The 19271-nt window shown below is 40.5% G+C and overlaps 1 protein-coding gene across 7 annotated transcripts in view; it reads left to right on the plus strand.

Moving 5' to 3' along the window:
* LAMA2 (laminin subunit alpha 2) overlaps window positions 1-19271 on the plus strand; it is a 470353-nt gene that overhangs the window by 257464 nt on the left and 193618 nt on the right. For all 7 annotated transcript variants that reach the window (XM_065588563.1, XM_065588564.1, XM_065588566.1 and 4 more), the window contains exons 13-15: window positions 8795-8896; window positions 9503-9714; window positions 17036-17147. In XM_065588563.1, coding sequence (XP_065444635.1) covers window positions 8795-8896; window positions 9503-9714; window positions 17036-17147 — 426 coding nt within the window. The remainder of the gene's footprint in view (window positions 1-8794; window positions 8897-9502; window positions 9715-17035; window positions 17148-19271) is intronic.

A 19271-nucleotide genomic window follows, 5' to 3' on the forward strand; every position in this document is an offset into this window, starting at 1 on the left:
GATCGCTGGTCCAATGACCCTGGGTGGAGTGGCACTAGGACCACAATGGGGTCTCATTGTGAAAGAGGTTCCATCCTGTTGTTTGCTAAAATGCAGATTTGCCTTGTCTTCCACAAGGACCTTGTTTATTATTTATATGTAAATGAGATAAACACACATTTCTTTGTTTAAGTTCTGCTTGACCAGTCCTGCCTAATCCGGGCTATGTGGGTTTGAACATGTGCTAGCAACATCATTCAGGGGAATTCATAACTTTATATATAATGTTGCTACATGCATTTCTCCATATTGTTGACTGGTGAGTTATTAGTTTTCAAAAGATATCTCACAAGGCATATTTTGTACAAAGATTATTACAATAGTATGAATATAGAATCATAGAACTGGAAGGGACCTTGAGAGGTCATCTAGTCCAGTCCCCTGCACTCAAGGCAGGACTAAGTATTATCTAGACCATCCCTGACTGGTGTTTGTCAAACCTGCTCTTACAAATCCCCAATGATGGAGATTCCACAACCTCCCTAGGCAATTTATTCCAGTGCTTAACCACTCTGACAGTTAGGAAGTTTTTCCTAATGTCCAACCTAAACCACCTTTGCTGCAGTTTAAGCCCATTGCTTCTTGTCCTATCCCCAGAGGTTAAGAAGAACATTTTTTTCCCCCATCCTCTTTCTAACAACCTTTTATGTACCTGAAAAACCATTATCATGTCCCCTCTCGGTCTTCTTTTCTCCAGACTAAACAACCCCATTTTTTTTCTTCAATCTTCCCTCATAGGTCATGTTTTCTAGACCTTTAATAATTTTTCTTGCTCTTCTCTGGACTTTCTCCAATTTGTCCACATCTTTCCTGAAATGCGGCACCCAGAACTGGACACAGTACTCCAGTTGAGGCCTAATCAGTGCAGAGTAGAGCGGAAAAATTACTTCTCGTGTCTTGCTTACAATACTCCTGCTAATACATCCCAGAATGATGTTTGCTTTTTTTGCCACAGCATTACAATGTTGACTCATATTTAGCTTGTGATCCACTATGACCCCCAGATCCCTTTCCATAGTACTCCTTCCTAGGTAGTCATTTCCCATTTTGTATGTGTGCAACTGATTTGTTCCTTCCTAAGTGGAGTACTTTGCATTTGTCCTTATTGAATTTCATACTATTTACTTCAGATTATTTCTCCAGTTTGTCCAGATCATTTTGAATTTTAATCCTATCCTCCAAAGCACTTGCAACCACTCCCAGCTTGGTATCATCTGCAAACTTTATAAGTGTACTCTCTCTGCCATTATCTAAATAATTGATGAAGATATTGAACAGAACCGGACCCAGAACCGATCCCTGCGGGACCCCACTCATCATGCCCTTCCAGTATGACTGGTAACCACGGATAACTACTCTCTGAGAACGATTTTCCAACCAGTTATGCACCCACCTTATAGTAGCTCCATCTAGGTTACATTTCCCTAGTTTGTTTATGAGAAGGTCATGCGAGACAGTATCAAAAGCCTTACTAAAGTCAAGATATATCACATCTACCGCCCCCCCCCATCCACAAGGCTTGTTACCCTGTCAAAGAAAGCTATCTTGACAAATCCATGCTGACTGTTATTTATCACCTTATTATCTTCTATGTGTTTGCAGATTGATTGCTTAATTGCTCCATTGTCTTTCCGGGTACAGAAGTTAAGCTGACTGATCTGTAGGGGTGCATTTGGTCACAGCTTTCAATCACTGGCCTTTTGATAGTGGGGGGACTGTGCTGAAATTGTCTTCTCCCCCAACATTCCTACACACCACCTCAAAAATCCTATGAAACAGTTTGGAGTCCTGGTCCATATTTACCAACAAAGGCCCTCCTCCCCCATTCATTATATTTATCTTCAGGTTTGGTAGTGTTTGCATTAGTTGTATCATGCATGGTAAAGCTTCACATTTAAGTACACAAATATCACAGGAAAATTGAAGTTACCAAGCTGGCTCCAACCAGTGGTCTACCTCAGGTCCACTGAACAGGTTTTCTGTTTAAATAATAGCCCAAATCCTGCTTTCCATCTGTATTTCATAATTAAGCAAAACCCCTATTGACTTCAATGGCATTGATGGAAGTTTGATGATTAAAATACTAGACAGAAAATAAAAATATCACTTAGAATGTTATTCTATGAAATGTTAAAATATTTTATCTTTAATAGTTACTCTTAAAGTCATTGTTGCCTTAGCTAACTAAAATGTGTCATATCAGTATTTGCAGTATTCCCTATATTATTAAAGGCAAAATTGTGGGATCCAGAGTTGCCCTACTTTGTGTTCAGGCTTGTATACACTCAGATATTTTTGAATAACATTAGTTTCAAAAAGTTTATTATTCTACTGAGGTATTTCCTTTTCACTTGCTCTGACTTGAAGGTGTAGTTAGAAATAGTAGGGCTCTCCTTCTAAAACTCCAGGTCAATAACGAAGTATTCTCAGCTAAAAAAAAAGTATCAAAAGGATAAAAATATATCAAAGATATGGACAGAAGAGAAAACCGAGGAGAGTATAAACTTAAAACACTAGCTCCATAGGTCATAAATATGGAAGATAGGACACCTCTATTTAAAGTTTTTTAGTTTATGGATCAAAATTCGGTGTCACTCATTTTTTCATGAATGAATGCTACTAAATAACTACAGATTTCAGAGAGGGAGCTGTGTTAGTCTGGATCAGGAAAAACAACGAGCAGTCCTTGTGGCACCATAGAGACTAACAAATTTATTTGGGCATAAGCTTTCATGGCCTAGAGCCCACTTCATCAGATTTCTACAGTATTTCTTAACATTTGCTTACAGAGTGAGACTGTCTGAAACATTAAACAGTCACACAAAAAGTATTTTTCAGTTGCAATATAACTTAGGGCATGATCCTGCAACCTGCTGAGCAATCCCTGGGAGTGCTGAGCACTCTATTTATCTTGAATTCAGTGCGATTTTAGTGAGCTTGCAGGATGGAGCCTTAACTCATCATCTGGCACAGACAGAAGAGGAAAGATTATAGGGTTCTTTTGTAGAAAGGTTTTCTTCTTGCTTAATCATTCCCTTCTCTATTCCCCTTTCTTATTCTTCCCCAATTTTTTTTCCCAGAAGATACTTTGTGATCTCACAGCCATACTACCTTTAGCATTACCATACATATGGGAAAATCTGTCTGCTTCATTAAATCCCTGATGCAGTGTGTTGCATATGTACCATATTATTACTGGTGACATCAGGTTATATTGCACAATAATTGTAAAGTTACTTGTAAACATGTTGTTTCTTCCCCTCCAGGCTGAATTAAGACAAGTGCACATGGAAAGGAGATTCTTGTGTTTTTGTTTTATTTTAATTGGCTGAACTTGATACTCATGATAATGAAAGACTTGCAGTACTAGCTACCTTCAGGCTCAGTGTGGACTGGTGCTGTGCAGTCTTTTTCTACAGAGCTAAGGTACAGCACCTGAAGGCTGACTAGTTTCATTCCTCTTATTTCTGTCCTTGAATCGCTCTTCAGCGAAGACTGGAAATCGTGTCAAATCATACTAACCTGTGATATGTACTATTGATATGCATATAGTACCCAATACTTGGCAACATTTGGAAGATATAAGGAGAGAAATAAGGATGCTTCTTTTTACTTCTGTTGATATCCATGGAGATATATATAAGAGCTTTTTTGCAGGGATGTAGTGGGAATAGTGAACATGTTGCTAAAATACTTGTTCTAACCATGGCTTCTAACTTGTTGGTATCCCGATGGTTCTATTCTGTTATCCCTCCTGTTCGGTATGCATGTAGAGTATTGTTGCTGAGGGAGAAAATGAGATGATACAATATTCAGTGCCAGGAATATGTGGATGGCACTTGGTTGTACATCTTCTTTTGTTGAATCTGGCTTCTCTAGTCTTCTCTGTTAACAGTGTGTAACACAGAACATATGAATGGCCATACTGGGTCAGACCCAAGGTCCATCTAGCCCAGTATCCTGTCTTCCGATGCCCCAAAGGGAATGAACAGAGCAGGTAATCATCAAGTGATCCATTCCCTGTCACTCATTCTCAGCCTCTGGCAAACAGAAGCTAGGGACACCATAGATAGGGCTATGTTTATGCCAGATAAGATAAAAGTCATTCTGCTGTGTAGGGAGAAATGGGGAAGTCTTGCTCCATCATTTGTTTTATCTGCATTCTCTGATGGACCCCAGTTAATCAAAACTCTTAACTTTAAGAGTGTGAGTAGTTCCATTCATGCTTACATGGTTTTCTAGATCATGGCCATAGTTGCAGCAATTTGTCATGCCTATTGTCATCTAGGTTTCCTCAGGAAGCTGTGGCCCTTCCACTCAGATGCAGATTTTGCTACCAGAGCTGGTCAGAAAATTTTGAAATTTCATGAAAAATGGTGATAAGAATTCTGTGGGGAAAAAAATACCAAAAAATTCTTACCAATTTTTTAAGCAGCGGTGTTTTCCTCAATGATCTGTGTGTTTGTCACCATCAAGATAGACTATGACATTGTGCTGTAGTTGGTGTTAAAAAGAACTCAGAAGATGACCCTTGAAAGAGGAATTAGATTCTTCAGATGATGCAGAGTGCAGCAGTTCTGCTGACTGTTGGGTTGGGTTTATATGAGTATTTTTCACTAGTACTCCATGCCATGCTTAGTTTGTACCTGGTTGAAAGCACTTGCAGACCCAGAAAATAAAATTTCCACAGCTCAAGCTGGGTCTTGGAGGGGCACACATTTCAGCCCTGCCTGGGGGGGCATGTGGAATTCCTTCTGATTGGCTGTTTTCACCAATTCTCTCCCCTCAAACTCATTTCACAGGAGAGGAGGAAGGAGCCCCAACAGTTGCTGGAGGAGCAGAGGTGATGCACAGGTGGGGGGTGGAGCAGGGTCAGAACAGATGTGGGGTCAGAATTGATAGGGGGCATGGGTCAGAACTGATGGTGAGCTGGGGAGCAGAACAGATGTGGGGGTAAAATTGATAGGGGGGATGGACAGGCAGGTGTGATAATGCTCTCATTTCTGCAGAAAATGATAGGGCCCTCCCACTTCTTTCAGGCAACTTTAAGTGCTGGCTCTATGCTCTTCTCAACCTTCCTGTTCATTTCCACATACAATTTAAAAAGTGTTGGTTGCAAAATATTTAGAATCCCTAATGGTCTAGGATCCAAATTTGTGAGAAATTTCCTACCATCCTGTGTCCTGCTGTAGAAGTTAAGATCTGCTGTGTTTCTCCTGCTGACTGGATCTGGAACTTAATTGTTTAAGATCAGTGGTAGGTCATTCTCGGTTGAGAGTAATCGATAGGAGGATGGGAGCAGGTGTGGCCTAGCAAAGCTATAAATGTAGAGGACTCATGAGAGCAGAGAAAGCCCGTGACAGAGTGAGTGAGAGATTGCATAGCAACTGAGTGAGCTGTTAAGGTAAGGAGGGTTTAACTGTAGGGAGAGGAGTCCGAAGGATTTAACAATTAGAAAGGCACCAAATTCCCAAGAAAAGTAATTGATGGAATAAAGAGATCCCAATACATTTCACAAACATCCTCTAAACTTAGGCTGAATAAAAAAGCAGATAGAATACCAGTATCAGAGTGGGGGCTACCCAATTTATTGCACTGAGTGCAATATGTATGATTGCCTGCCTTGCAGGCAGATGGTGTATGTGTGCATGCAACTCAAAGCCCTCAGAGACAGAGTACGGGCTCTGAAAGCAAAGGGAGACAGAAAGGTACACAGAAGACATATAGCAGTCCCACCTCCTGTCCAACAGCCCTGTACTATTAAGAAGGATGAAAGTCTGGGACAGGAGACCATGAAGCTGGAGTGGAGGGAAATGATCCCATAGTTGGGAAGCATCTTTTAGATAATGTCATGGTATCCTCTCGCATTGAGGATAGCCCTGTTGGGGGGTGGGGAGATGGGATTCTAATTATTAGGAAGATGCAGGCAATAGCAGTGGAGGAGTCAATTTTTAGAAATACAGATAGTTGGGTTTGTGATGATCAGGAGAACCACATGGTAAATTGCTTGCCAGGTAAGAAGGTAGCAGAATTGGCCTGTTCTGTATACTTCCCCCTGAGGCCCTGGTATGGGCCACGGTCAGAGAGAGGATACTGGGCTAGATGGACCTGGTCATACTCAATATGAGAATTCTTATGTTCTTATGAGGCATATTTGTTTATGCAGCACAGTGATGATAGGACTACAGTTCATGAATTTAAACTGATAGCCTCAAAGTGACTATTTTATGTCATGAAATTTTAAGTGTGTTATTAAATTGCCCAGATGCTATGATGGTAGTTCATAAAGATACCAGAATAAAAAACAGAACTGCCCTTCCTAAATTAAGATAGTTGATATCAGACAAAGACGAGACCACCACATTCGTTTTTACCCATGACTTCAATTGTAACTAAACCTAGGTTGCAACAGAGGAAGGCTAGTACATTCAAAAACAATGGCAAATGTAAGCGATAACTTCTATCATATTGTGAGACTTCAGCTGTACTGTTAACCACTTCAGTATTGCATAGAATACCAGGTAAAATACACTTCCAGAGCTGACCAAAGTACCTTGTAAGTGCCACTTTGAAACATTAGAGAGACATGGTGGGTGAGGTAATATCTTTTATTGGACCAACTTCTGTTGGTGAGAGAGACATTAGTTGGTCCAATAAAAGGTATTATCTCATCCACATTTTCTCTCTAGTATCCTGGGACCAAAATGCAGCTACAGCAACGCTACATACAACTTTGAAACATTGGCGTTCCTGTGCTACCATTATGGTGGCATTTAAAGAAACTCTTCTAACTTTTCTAGCTGTGGTGGCACTATGCGTGGAAGGGGTGACCACTGAGAATTTATATTGCATTCATGTGTTCATTATCTGTGCTAGCTAAAAAGGGACGGGTCAACTAAAGAAAATAAGAACTGACCTCATTCAGACCCTTTCTGAGATTAACTAGACAACTAGACAAAATAAGAACTGATCTGATTTAGACCCTTTCTGAGGTTGAAAAAAGCTTGACTATCTTTGCTTTCCTATTGCTTTTCATTCTCCTAAATCAGGGCTGCCCAGAGGATTCAGGAGGCCTGGGGCAAAGCAATTTCAGGGGCCCCTTCCAGAAAAAAAAGTTGCAATACTATAGAATGCTATATTCTTGGGGGGAGGGCCCTGCAGGGCCCGAGGCCTGGGGCAAATTGTCCCACTTGCTCGCCCCCGGGCGGCCCTGTCCTAAATCCCTTCAGACTCAGTCAGGACTAGAAGCAGAAATGCCAAAGCACTGCATTAGAGGCTGGGTTTTTTTTAGGTGTTTTTGGTGTCACCAGAGGCTGGAGGTAGTTTTGTAGACCGAACTGGTCTGGATAACATTTGGATACATATCCAAACTTTTGGTTGCTAATGAATCCTGGGAGCCTCTTGTAGTTTTCACATGGCTACTAACTATACAGCCTAAATCCACAGATTTTTATACTTCCATATGTGATCTAAAATAGGCTGATGGATCTTAAATAAGGAGATTGATTTTTTTCCCCCTTCTTTTTTAATACAGTGCACAGGAAAATATGAGCGTCCTTTGCTTTCTGTTACACGTGTGCAAACACGCTGTGTAAAATATCCAGTATGATGAATGATAGAATACAGCACATTGTTCCCTTGGATCAGCCTTGAGAATAACCATACTGTTCTTCCTGCAGAATACTCATAAGACTGCTCTGTGGTCAGCAACATGGATTGGAAGGGCAGGGAGTTTGCTGTTGTAGGTTGTTCATCTCAGAGGAGATGTTACAATGGAATACAAAACAGAGACTTTTTCATATTAAAAAAAAAACAGTTTTTTTACAGTGTTTTGATGCAATAAGCGAAGAAAAACTGCTGTATTTGCAGTGAATTCAGTCATTCATGACGGCAGTTTTGATTCCTGTCCTAAAAATGATCTATATGCGTTGTGATTTTTCTCCGGAAGGTTATTGTCAGGGCCCTGAATTTGGGTGCAAAAACAGACTAGGAAAAATATACTGAAATGACATGATATGACCTGAGGTTATTAGCCTCTTATTATGGAGAATGACTCAGGCTGAGATAAAGAATCATCGCATTCCTTTGTTTGACTGCATGAGGACAGATTATTACATTCTTCTATTTTAGGTTACAATTGATACGAAAGCAAAACTCTTTTTCCTTTATGCCAGTTTGCCTTATGGGTATATTTTGCATCAGAATAGGAGCTGCTGTATCCATTATTAATTATTATTATTGTTGCTTATTATTTGTATTATGGTAGTGCCTAGCAGTTCTAGTCCTGGATCAGGGGGACCCTGTTATGTGAGGTGTTGTACAAAAGGCTGATTGGTTGATTCTTAAGAAGGCAAGGACCAAATGTGGGCTAAAGTAGCTGAAACACATTCAGAACCTATCTTTGAAACAGCCCTTAGCCTTCTACATTGCAGAGTGAAGGGAGATGTATTTGCACAGATTTCAAAGCTGTTTCTGAGGAACTGCTGCTGCTTGGTTTTACTGCATTTGGAGTGATTTGCAACCTTTGCCTAGCATGGGGGAAAATATTAGTAGGTGAGAGTGAATCCACTCATGCTTGGGGCAGGGAGGGAATGGTTCATAAGGACTTCCCGCTTGAGGCACTAGATCATTCACATCTCCTTTCACAACACTGGAAGTCCGTTTCCTGGAAATATTGTCATAGGAAAAGAGTAACCCATAATGGTTAAAGGCACGTTTCCTATCATGTAATAAGCATCATTCTGCTTTATTGTAGATACCAGCTGCTGGAGGGCATCTAAAATTTACCATCTCCTATGACCTCACAGGGCAGGAAGAAGCTGTTCAAACAATACTGCAGTCTGATATCATCATAGAGGTAAAGTATTTCCATTTCCAGCAACTGACTTTTGTCCATCTCCTCTGTGAACACTGAAGGGTAGTAGTATCCAAAAGTGAGCAGGCGAAACTGACATGTAAAAGTGTGTCTGCAGCCAATTTACAGCAATAAATAAGGATCAGAGCTTAATGACTTAAAACTGGGTAGGCAAGACTAAGTACCTCTACTAATGTTAGAAAATATTGTAGACTACATTTGTAATGATGAGCAAGAAAAATGAAGAAATATAATACATTTGTTGATTGAAATAGCATTTGCAGACACTTTAAACCAATATAACACTTTAAACATCTGTGCTATATAGTATCATGTATACTGTGCTTCAGTGGGTTATCTGGATTGTCTCATACCTATGCAAAGCTATGCCACTGGGTTCCAATTGGGTTACCTGGATTCTGCATGCACTGACTTTCTGCAACAAAGTTCATATCAGGAACATTGGAAAATCCAGTGCATTCCTGATATAGACTGTTCTTATAAAATATGCTTTACAGTTCTTCTTTATACCAAATATCTACAATGATACAGCATCTTTTCTACCCTTTTTTATATTTAATTATATCCCTAACACATCACTCTCTCTAGGGAGCTGGCTTAAGAATCAGCACTTCAAAGGAGGGCATTCACCTACAGCCATTTGAAGAACACACTGAAGAAGTTGTACTGAAACCGGACTTATTTACTGTACACGGCACTGACTCTCCAGTCAGCAAAAGGGAATTCATGACTGTGCTTGCAAATATAAAGAGGCTCCTCATAAGAGCCACATACAGCTATGGGATGTCTGCCATCTACAGGTAGATGTGGGAACTGCATTTATGACAATGTTCTGCAGGCCCTCTGATGAATGCTTTTATTTTCTCTTTGTGCAGGGCTGAGGTTGGTGTAATTTAGAAGGATGCTTATTGTTATTTTTCCTCAATTAAATCTTTAACATTTATTTAAGTCTTAACATTTTCAAATAGTCTGCATTTTTCCCATTCTGACTCTTTATTTTTCAGCTTCTATTGGCAAACCCACAACAAAGTGAAATCTTGTGGACTATTAAAGAGAGAATCACAATTCTATAAATAAATCTATTTTGAAGCGCTGCAATTCCCTTGTATATGATAAGTGATTCTGATGGTTCATAGTGCTGAGATGCCTTGGGAATGAGAGGAAGATCTTAATTTTTGTTTCCTCATTTAAAGAATAGACTATGCCAGGATGTTCAGACCATGCACCAGAGAGGGATCCTTTAGCACTCCACATGAATAAAAACCAAATTGACAAAATGTAGCTAGAGGGATATTTTTTAAAATTGGCATTGTATCTACAACTAGGTAATCCCAAACCTTTCCCCCTGATTTATGTCAGATTATTCTGCTGTCTGGTCTTCTTAAAATCAATAGTTTCATTTGAAGTCTTCTGAACTCTTTCTATAAAATGAATGCTGTGTGCACTGAGGAGCTTTATATGAGCTGTCACAGCAGCAATCCCATCTAGGTGGCTGCAGTGTGCAGTCTCCAATACCTACAAAACTCTGTGGTTCAATGTATAAAGCTAGCATTGGATTTGAAATTTCTGTTGGTGCATTAGTGGACACTGCAGGTGGGCCAAAAGTCAGCCTGGTTCCTGGTACTGTAGATTTATCCTTTGTTAATACACTATTGCTCAGGGACTTGAATCATGTTTGTAAAACTTGGTACTGGAATTAATTCCAATTTATGTTGCATTGTGGTTTTCCACTCCTGGGGTATAATATCTGAAGTGTAGACTAACCCACAAACCAGTCACTTCAGTGATCTAAACCAACTGGAGCTAGAGAGAGCTGACTGCACTCCTGTGATTACTTGCCTTGAATGAAGTACTATCTGAAAGAGGAGAGTAATCAAAATCTCTGTGTTGCCCTGTTCCACTAGAACAGATTCCTAGATATAGTATATGGAAGCATCTGCTAACATTTCCAATACTTTCCAATTTCACACCTTTGCTTAGGGAGCTTAAAACTTAATCATTTTAAGTGGTATCCATCTGAAACATGGCAAATAATTTGAAAGCAAATAAATACTGATTTTGCAACTGTGCAGAGTGTCTTAAATCACTAAAGCCATTGTTTTAATTCCAAGTGGGTTAAACAAAGATTGCTTGCTGACATACAGCTTGCTGACATCAACTTTTGTACAGATGTCCAGGGATATTTGTCCCTGTAACATTTGATCTTGCTCCTTTAATCTCTTCCTTCCCTTTCTCTTACTTTGTTACTGAAGACACTTTTCTGTGTCTTGCTCCTTTAAACTTGAGAACAAGCGAAGCTGCAAAATTTGGTTCTAGATCTAAATTTTCCTCAACTTAGTAGTGTTTGGATCTGGCATTTTAATTTGACACATTGTGGAGGAGAGAGCCTGCCACCAGGTTTAGCTCCAGATCCAAACTTCAGCAGAGGTCAGGGGGTTTCAAATCTGAGTGTCTTGGCATGAGCCGATCTCTATTTAAAACTTTCTCCTACAAACTCCCAAGTAGTGCCTAGAGTCCTGCCTGCCAAGTTTCCACTCCCCTTTTGATTCCCCACAGTCTTCTTCTTGACAGAGTACTCCTTTTAACATTTAAAGCTAATATGCTGATTCATAAACTGTGCCATGCAGATTAAATATGATAGCTAAACATTATGAAAAGATGCATAGAACCCCAGACTCTCAGAAACATGGTAATACTTTTCTTATAAGCACTTTTTCTCAAAAGCAGATCTCAAAGCACTTTGTAAAAGAAGGCAAACATTATTTTCCCCATCTGTAAAATGGGGCCCACCATTGAAGGGACTTGCCAGGGCATTCCAGCGGCTGCTGGCAGAACCCAGGACTCCTGATTCCCCGTCCAGTGCACTATCCACTAGGTAACACTGCCTCCCCTTTAAAGGAAGCCCCTTTGTTGCTGAGATGGTGCAAAGCATTTTGGGGGCACTTGAAAGTTTCATGGAAAAAGGAACCTCTCTGCTGAGAAGTATCCTTAGGGAAGCTCACCAGGAGAACATATGGATGGGTCAGAATAAAAATCCCTAATAAGTGCTCTGCAGGTTTGTGGCAGTCTCCCTCCAGTTGCAATGGGATTATGGTTGAAAATGCGGGTCCCACAAGGGCTATGATAAAAAAGTAGCTGTTAGTCATTTAGAGGAGTGTTCTCTATTTTTATTGTCTTTGGCTAAACTTTGAGTTGCTCTCAGTCCACATCTCTCACCATCTCTGGGGATGTTCTGCCTGCGTTCACCACAGACATAATACTCCTAATCAATGCTGATGGTACAGCCTCCCTTCCACATACAGCAGGGGCTGGTAAATCTGTGATCCACCCATTAGTATTGTTTAAAGTAGCTTTTTGTGTTTGTTTATAATACCACTAGTATCATGCAAAGCCTTTCAAACTCTGAAGATAGTAAACCACGATAAACAAAGAGCAAGCTGAGTGTCATCCGGGTGCTCAGTGCTGTACAATACAGAGGAAGACATGGTGTGAAATCCAGGCTCCCACTGAAGTCTATGGGAGTTTTGCTAAGATTTCACCCAGGGCCTCTGTAATTAAGTTCATCTTTTGCTGTCCATTACATCACACATGTACTGCCAATTTCCAGTGAGTGCCTAGGTCTGACTGTGTTCTTTTCTGTTAGATTCCATTTCATTCTAATAAAATACTGTAGGCTCCAGGGCTACGTGGTAATACTCTTTACTATCTTGCAAAATATCTGATTCAATTCTCAATTGGATGAACACTCAATAATAATCTTGCACATTAAAATAAATGTATAATATTCTGTTCTCTCCATAAAGCATTTGGCTAAACATTAACTTTATTTCCTGTTCCCTTGGCCCTACAAGTCTTGGGAGTACTGTAGGGAAAATCTTTAAGAGTCTGTGTGCTTTGTGTCACTCAGCAGTGATTCTTCTGGCTGTTTAAAGACTAGTGTTGATGGGTTCTGAAGGAAGTCAGACTTCCCCAGAAAGCTCAGATAGCCCCAAGACTAGGAGTGTGAAAAAAGAAAGTGTATGTGTGAAAATGTTCCTTGGGGGTGTGACAGAGATGCAGAAGTCCCACCCCATCTAGTAAGCATTTGAGGGTTATTAGGTTTCTCCAGTGGGTAAGTTCTACCTCAAAACAGCAGCAGAAATTCAGTAGCTTTAATACCCTGTTCTTTTAAATAGAGCAAATATTCAAACTTCTAATGACATCACATCTGCAAGGATTTTCAAGGGTGATTTGATAGTTTATGTTTGAGAATCTCTCCACAGAGAGAGTAAATGAGTTGCACAAAGTCAGACAGAACTGAGAATTGAACCCAGGTGTTTGAGTCCCAGTCAGCCTGAGCCTTAACTAGAAGATCATCCCCACCCCCATATATTTTTTATCCTGACAGAAGGATAAAAAAATAAGCCATAAAAATTTCAGTATCATAATAATTTGAGGATACTTCCTATTAATGTGTAATGTGCCCTTGACTAAGCAACAGCATTTGATCTTGAATGTCTTGTGGATTATTTTAACAGCTAGGGATGCAGTTATTACTCTATCTCATGATTAGGAAATGTCCTCAAATTAACATCTAAATAAAAGCCCATTTAGAGAGGATAAAAACATGAGGAGAAGAGTGAAATACAGCAGAGGGTTTGAAAGTGATTGTTGCTTTTCTGCCTAAATTGGGAGACTCTGTTAGAGCTGGTAGAATCTTTTGAACTTATTGAACTTTTAAAGTGTATCTACTGTAGTTAGGCAGAACTGAAAAGCTCTGTTGTGTCATGTTACTTAATCCAGTATTGTTTAGACTCTGTTCCAAGGAAGCCTGTAGTAATAACATTGATTCTTCACTGTTAATATTTGCCATTGCAGCTAATGTAAATGTGGTGTAGACTGAGATGGGCACTGGAGAGCAGTTCTAGAAATCCTGATCAAGACAATGTATTGCTTACAATCTGAAATAGACTCATCACTAAAATAGAGGGGAGGAGGATGGGAAAGGCAAAGCAGTGGGGTCCCCTAAATATACAGAATTAGCTAAAAGACAAATGAACAATGCTCAGGTCAGTACCTCATGTTCCTTACGCAGCTGATGTGATTCAGATGCTTGCCATAACAGGCAGTAAACTATGCTGATACTGTCTGAAATGTCTCCTTCCTTTTTAATCTTATTTGTATTTAGAAGTCAGCAGTTGCCTGCTGACAGTAACAGTCAGTTTAAATATTTGGTCTAGATGGTGAATCTCAGATTGTTCATGTATCTCCAGGATCCAGTGCTCCATTACTGCCAGCATTATGTATTTTAATGAATGCAGAATGGCACCGAGGAATAGAAATTACAACAATGAAGTGGAAAAAATGCACTGCAGCTTTCTTCAATGAGTAACTGTTTAACACTAAAAACTGTTAAACACATTAAAATCCCATTTAGCAAACAGCAGAACCTAATGAAAATTGGAAGTATTCAGTGAATACAAGTGTGGAATAATATTAGGTGAAATGTTTCTGTGTGTAACGGTTTCTCATTGTTCTAAATTATATTACACAGAGCTGGGAGCAGACCAGCTGTAGTCAATAGGCAAATGAGATTCAACATTTCACTGGCAATTTTTGTTTTGTTTATAGGTCTTTCTTTCTAAATTCTTTGATTTATTCTGTGCCTTTTTCTAGCTTTTCAGTCATGTTTCTTTAATATCTGAAGGGCTAGGGATTGTTCACAGAAAGTAGAACTCAAAAAATGTAATTGCACAACTGGTTTGTAGCAAGAGCATGGTGGAATAATGAAGGAGAGAGGGAGCTTGCCGGAGACTCAGGTGTGAATTCAGCTCACCCTCTCTGGGTTGAGTTTTATTGCAGGGGTTCTAGGTTTTGTCTGAATTGACCTCAATTTGGCAAAAGTCTCTAGCTGTGCATTTCTTCCATGCAATAAATTCAAACCATGGCAAAAAATAATTCCCTTATAAACCACACAGAGTAGCTCTTACATTTCCCCAAATTCCCTGCTCTAGCTTCTACTATAGGGGTGGGCGAACTTTTTGGCCAGAAGGCCACATCTGGGTATGGAAATTGTATGGTGGGCCATGAATGCTCACAAAACTGGGGTTTGGGAAGGGGTGTAGGCTCTGAGGTGGGGCTGGCGATAAGCGGTTGGGAGTGCAAGACGGTGCTTCAGGCTGGGACTGAGGGGTTCTGAGGACAGGAGGGGAATCAGGGCTGGGGCCGGGGGTTGGGGCATGCGAGGGGATCAGGGGTTCAGGCTCCAGGTGGCGCTTACCTCAAGCAACTCCCAAAAGCAGCGGCATGTCCCCGCTCTGGTTCCTGCGCAGCCGGGTGGCTCTGCATGCTGTCATGTTTGCAGGTGCCACCCCGCAGCTCCGATTGGCCGCGGTTCCTGGCCAATGGGAGCTGTGGGGCACTGCTTGGGGCAGGGGCAGTGGGCCGAGCCCCCTGGCTGCTCCTACATGTAGGAGCCAGAGTGGGGACATACTACTGCTTCCGGGTGCCGCATGGAGTGGGGCAAGTACCTGACCGCATGGAGTGGGGTAAGTACCTGACCCCACTCCCTGGCTAGAGCACTAGAGTGGGGCATCTGTTCCCCTCTTTCTCTCTGGGAGCAATCCATATATAGCTGGTTGGGGAAATAGATTATTTTTTCCTGTAGAAAATTTTGACTGTGCGCGCATGTTTTTTCAAATCTACATTTTTTTTTTTCAGTTTTTGGCAACCAAAACACCAAACTTTTTTGTCTGAAAACCAAACAGTTTTCAGTGAACATTGATTTTTTTTTCACAAAAATTACCATTGTTTCAAAAAAACTATTTGGAAATAGTGAAAATAGGTCAGCTGCACCTCATTAATTCAAATGGAGTACCTCTGAGCCATAGGTGTAGTTTGACTTCTATATTTGGGGGGAGGGGACAGCTCCAGTTGGCCAATGGGGCCACAGTTGTGTGTGTGTGGGGGGGGATATTCTGTGCCTTCCCCAGGCTGCAGTTTTCGGGGGCAGCAGCCTCCTGTCCCCTTCCCCACCCAAACTATGCCTATGCTCTGAGGCCTGGCTGAGAATCAACCCCACAAATCCAAGCATGCTATCTGCCAGAGGGATATCTCTGAAACAGGGTGCAGCAGGGATGCATGGTCCCTTCCAGGACTCACCAAAAAATGTGCGCAGTCTGTCACAGTGTGCAAGGAGATGGGGTCATTTACAACTCAAATTAGTATATTAAAATAGCTGTCAGCTGTGATGATGTACTTTCTTGACTTGCTGGTTTATATGTTTTTGAGTGAAGATTTTTTAAATAATAAAAATAATACTTAAAGTTTTGCCAAATCATTTATGGAGAGCATGGAATATTGGAGCATTTTCTCTGACTGAGTAAAATGATGATTATTTGGCTCCTTAATTTTTTCAAAGGAATAGAAAGAAAGTTACTAGTGAGGGGTTTTAGAGCTAGTTGCCACTGAGATAAATATCAGCCATATCGTTGAGATGACAAAACAATTCCAAGAGAGGTAGACTTAACATTTTCTTTCAATTTTCTGCTGCAAGATTATGGAAACAATAGAAACTTCCTGTGTGTGTCTCTTCTCTTTTTGTGGCATTTGGAGAACTGGAACTAATGACTCTTTCTCATGTGCAAGGTATAGAATTCTTCCTGCACAGAGCTGATAAGTTAAAATCTTTTTCAAAAGGGCAAATCTGCAGAAGAAAAATGTCCCATAATCAAAGCTCAGTAATGTAATGTTTTAAGCAGGAGAAAGTGATTTCACAGTGTAAAATTCTTTGCTACTTCATTTGCGACAAGCAGCCTATTTATATGTACATCTGTAATGGAAGCTAAAGCATGCAACTTGCGTGCCAAGAATAGCCTTCCTCCTACAGATACAGTATTGTGAGTTTTCAAGTGTGTGATGACCATATTCTTCTTCACATGATGAACAGAAATAGCGACAAGCCTGCAGACATTAGGCTAGGAACTAGAGACAGTGGATACATATGAATGCCTTCCTATATTTAAGCAAGTAAATGAGAGCAGTACACTGAGTCTCCCCTTTTAGTTGCATCCAAGTGTACTGATCTGCCTTCTATACTTGGTTTGTGAGTTAACTATTTTATTTTTGTTAATCTAAACTCAGGTTGAGTGGGGTTAGCCTTGAAGCTGCTGATCGTTATTCAACTGGTAGGAAGGTGGCGTCTGCTGTGGAGGTTTGTCAGTGTCCTCCAGGGTATGGTGGTACCTCCTGTGAAGTGAGTATTCATGTGGAGCTGAGAGATATATCTCAGTGCAAATCACTTGTGCTAATGTCGCAGTCTATTGGAGCTGCCTGTTAATGCAACATACCAACTGAGCCATTCCATTTAATAGATTCACTTTCCCTTGGATTTTGGAGCGAATGGGAAATTGCTGCTTGAAATGTCAAGTTGCAGTCTTGTGGCTGTTATTATTATTATTATTATTATTTCATTATTACAATTTCCAAAGTTCCCTAAGTATTTGCAAAACATAACTTTTGATTCCCAAGTGCCTCTTCTGTAAATCTGGTTTGGTCCCTTGTGTAGTTACCCTAATTCAAAAGCAACAAACTCATTATATTTGATAGTATTTCAAAGATGACATTTTAGACCCCAACAATGATTTCCACGTTATGGAGTGGAAAAGTATTTCTCTAGAAGATTTTCTTGTGCTCTTCAGATAATTTGTTTTGCAACTGCAAGATTTAGAGACATTACACGTGTATGTAAGATATTGCTTGGCAATAATCTTATAATTTGTGAGCATGAGCTGGTATCAACCATTATCAGACTTCGGCCATGTCTGGATTACAGACGTCTGATGGCATAGCTATGTCAGTGAAGGAGATGAAGAGGTGTGATCACTGACAGACATAGCTGCGCCAGTAAAAGCCCTAAAGTAGATACAGTTAAACAGCAAAACACATTATTTTGCCAGTATAGCTTGTTTCCATCTGTGTGGCCAGAATTACCTATTCCAGCACAAGGACAGTTTTGCTGGTATATATTGCATCCATGCTAGGAGCACCTTGCTGGTACAATATACCAGTATGCTATACTGGCAAAGCACTCGTACTATAGACTTGGCTGCAGTGTAGTCATGGTCTGAGTGTAGCTGAATTCCCACTTTTGTTTCCCCAGGCTCTTTGCATGAGAACTGTTCAGGTTTTTCCTTTTGTTCAGTCTTGTTGAAGGTTAGAGGAGTAACATACATATGAACATATGCATGTTCAGAGATCATACAAGCTCACTAATGCACCCTTAATGCATGCACACACATACACTTATGCTTAACTAAGAAAGGCATGGCTTGAGGTAGATTGGAGCACAAAAATCTTCAAAAGCTATGCCTCTAAGGAAGTGGTTTCAAACACCAAGATGCTGTGCTTCACAAAACTACAAACAATATGCCATTTACACAGACACTCTAGGCATTTGCTTGTCAACTCTCTTTTTCTTTAAATCACCCCATGCTTCTATATGATATTTAGGGCTTTGAGTCTTGTTTCATGCCAAATGCTTTTGCTTTTTGCTGCGGCTAGTAATACTAATCTAGAAAGAAGGCCTAAAGGAATTCACAGAAGCTCATATCACTTCCAAAATGATATAGATAGGAACAAAATCAAATGAGACCATTGCTTAGCTAGATAGATGCAACTTTTACAGCCTGTGTCCAGTAGGTACAATTACTTGGGGAAGTACAATTGGCTGAAACACCATTATTATCCTGGACACTCATGCTTCTGACTGCTCCATTACTCTTCTTAATTCAGACCTTAACTTTGATCTCAAGGCCAGAAATTTTAGAGGCCCCTTGACTGCAATTGTGTCTAATTCTGCCTACTGCCAACTTTGGAACACTGGCAGATCTCCTACTTACCTTGATTCCGCTGAAATTCTACTCATGCCTTAACCACGTCTCATCTTAATAGTCCTAAATCCCTATCTTCTGATCTCCAGGGTGTCCCAGCCAGACCATTCTCTTGCTCCAGAAAGTCAGACTATATTACCCTCATATTCTGCCTCCATATCCAATTCACAGTTATTGCCCGTTTGCAACACTCCTTGTGGATTTAACATACATAAAGACCTAGATTCTACAATTGACAGTACATGTGTAAACGGCTACACTGTCACAGAGCCCTAGCGGAGTCCATGGGGCTCTGCGTGGATGCAGCAGTCTGCCTGTGTTCTTTCAATTACACAATTGGAGCCTTTGTGCTGAGCAAATAATGTGCTGTCTAAAATTCTGTTTGACAAGTTTAGCCTTTATTCCTGCTGACAGAATGCCAGTGAGCAGATCGTGATTTCCTTATATTTATTTATTGAATTGACTGTTGTGAGCACTCCGTACTAGAG

This window comes from Chrysemys picta, chromosome 3 (assembly GCF_011386835.1).
Source record: "Chrysemys picta bellii isolate R12L10 chromosome 3, ASM1138683v2, whole genome shotgun sequence".
NCBI lineage: Eukaryota > Metazoa > Chordata > Testudines > Emydidae > Chrysemys > Chrysemys picta.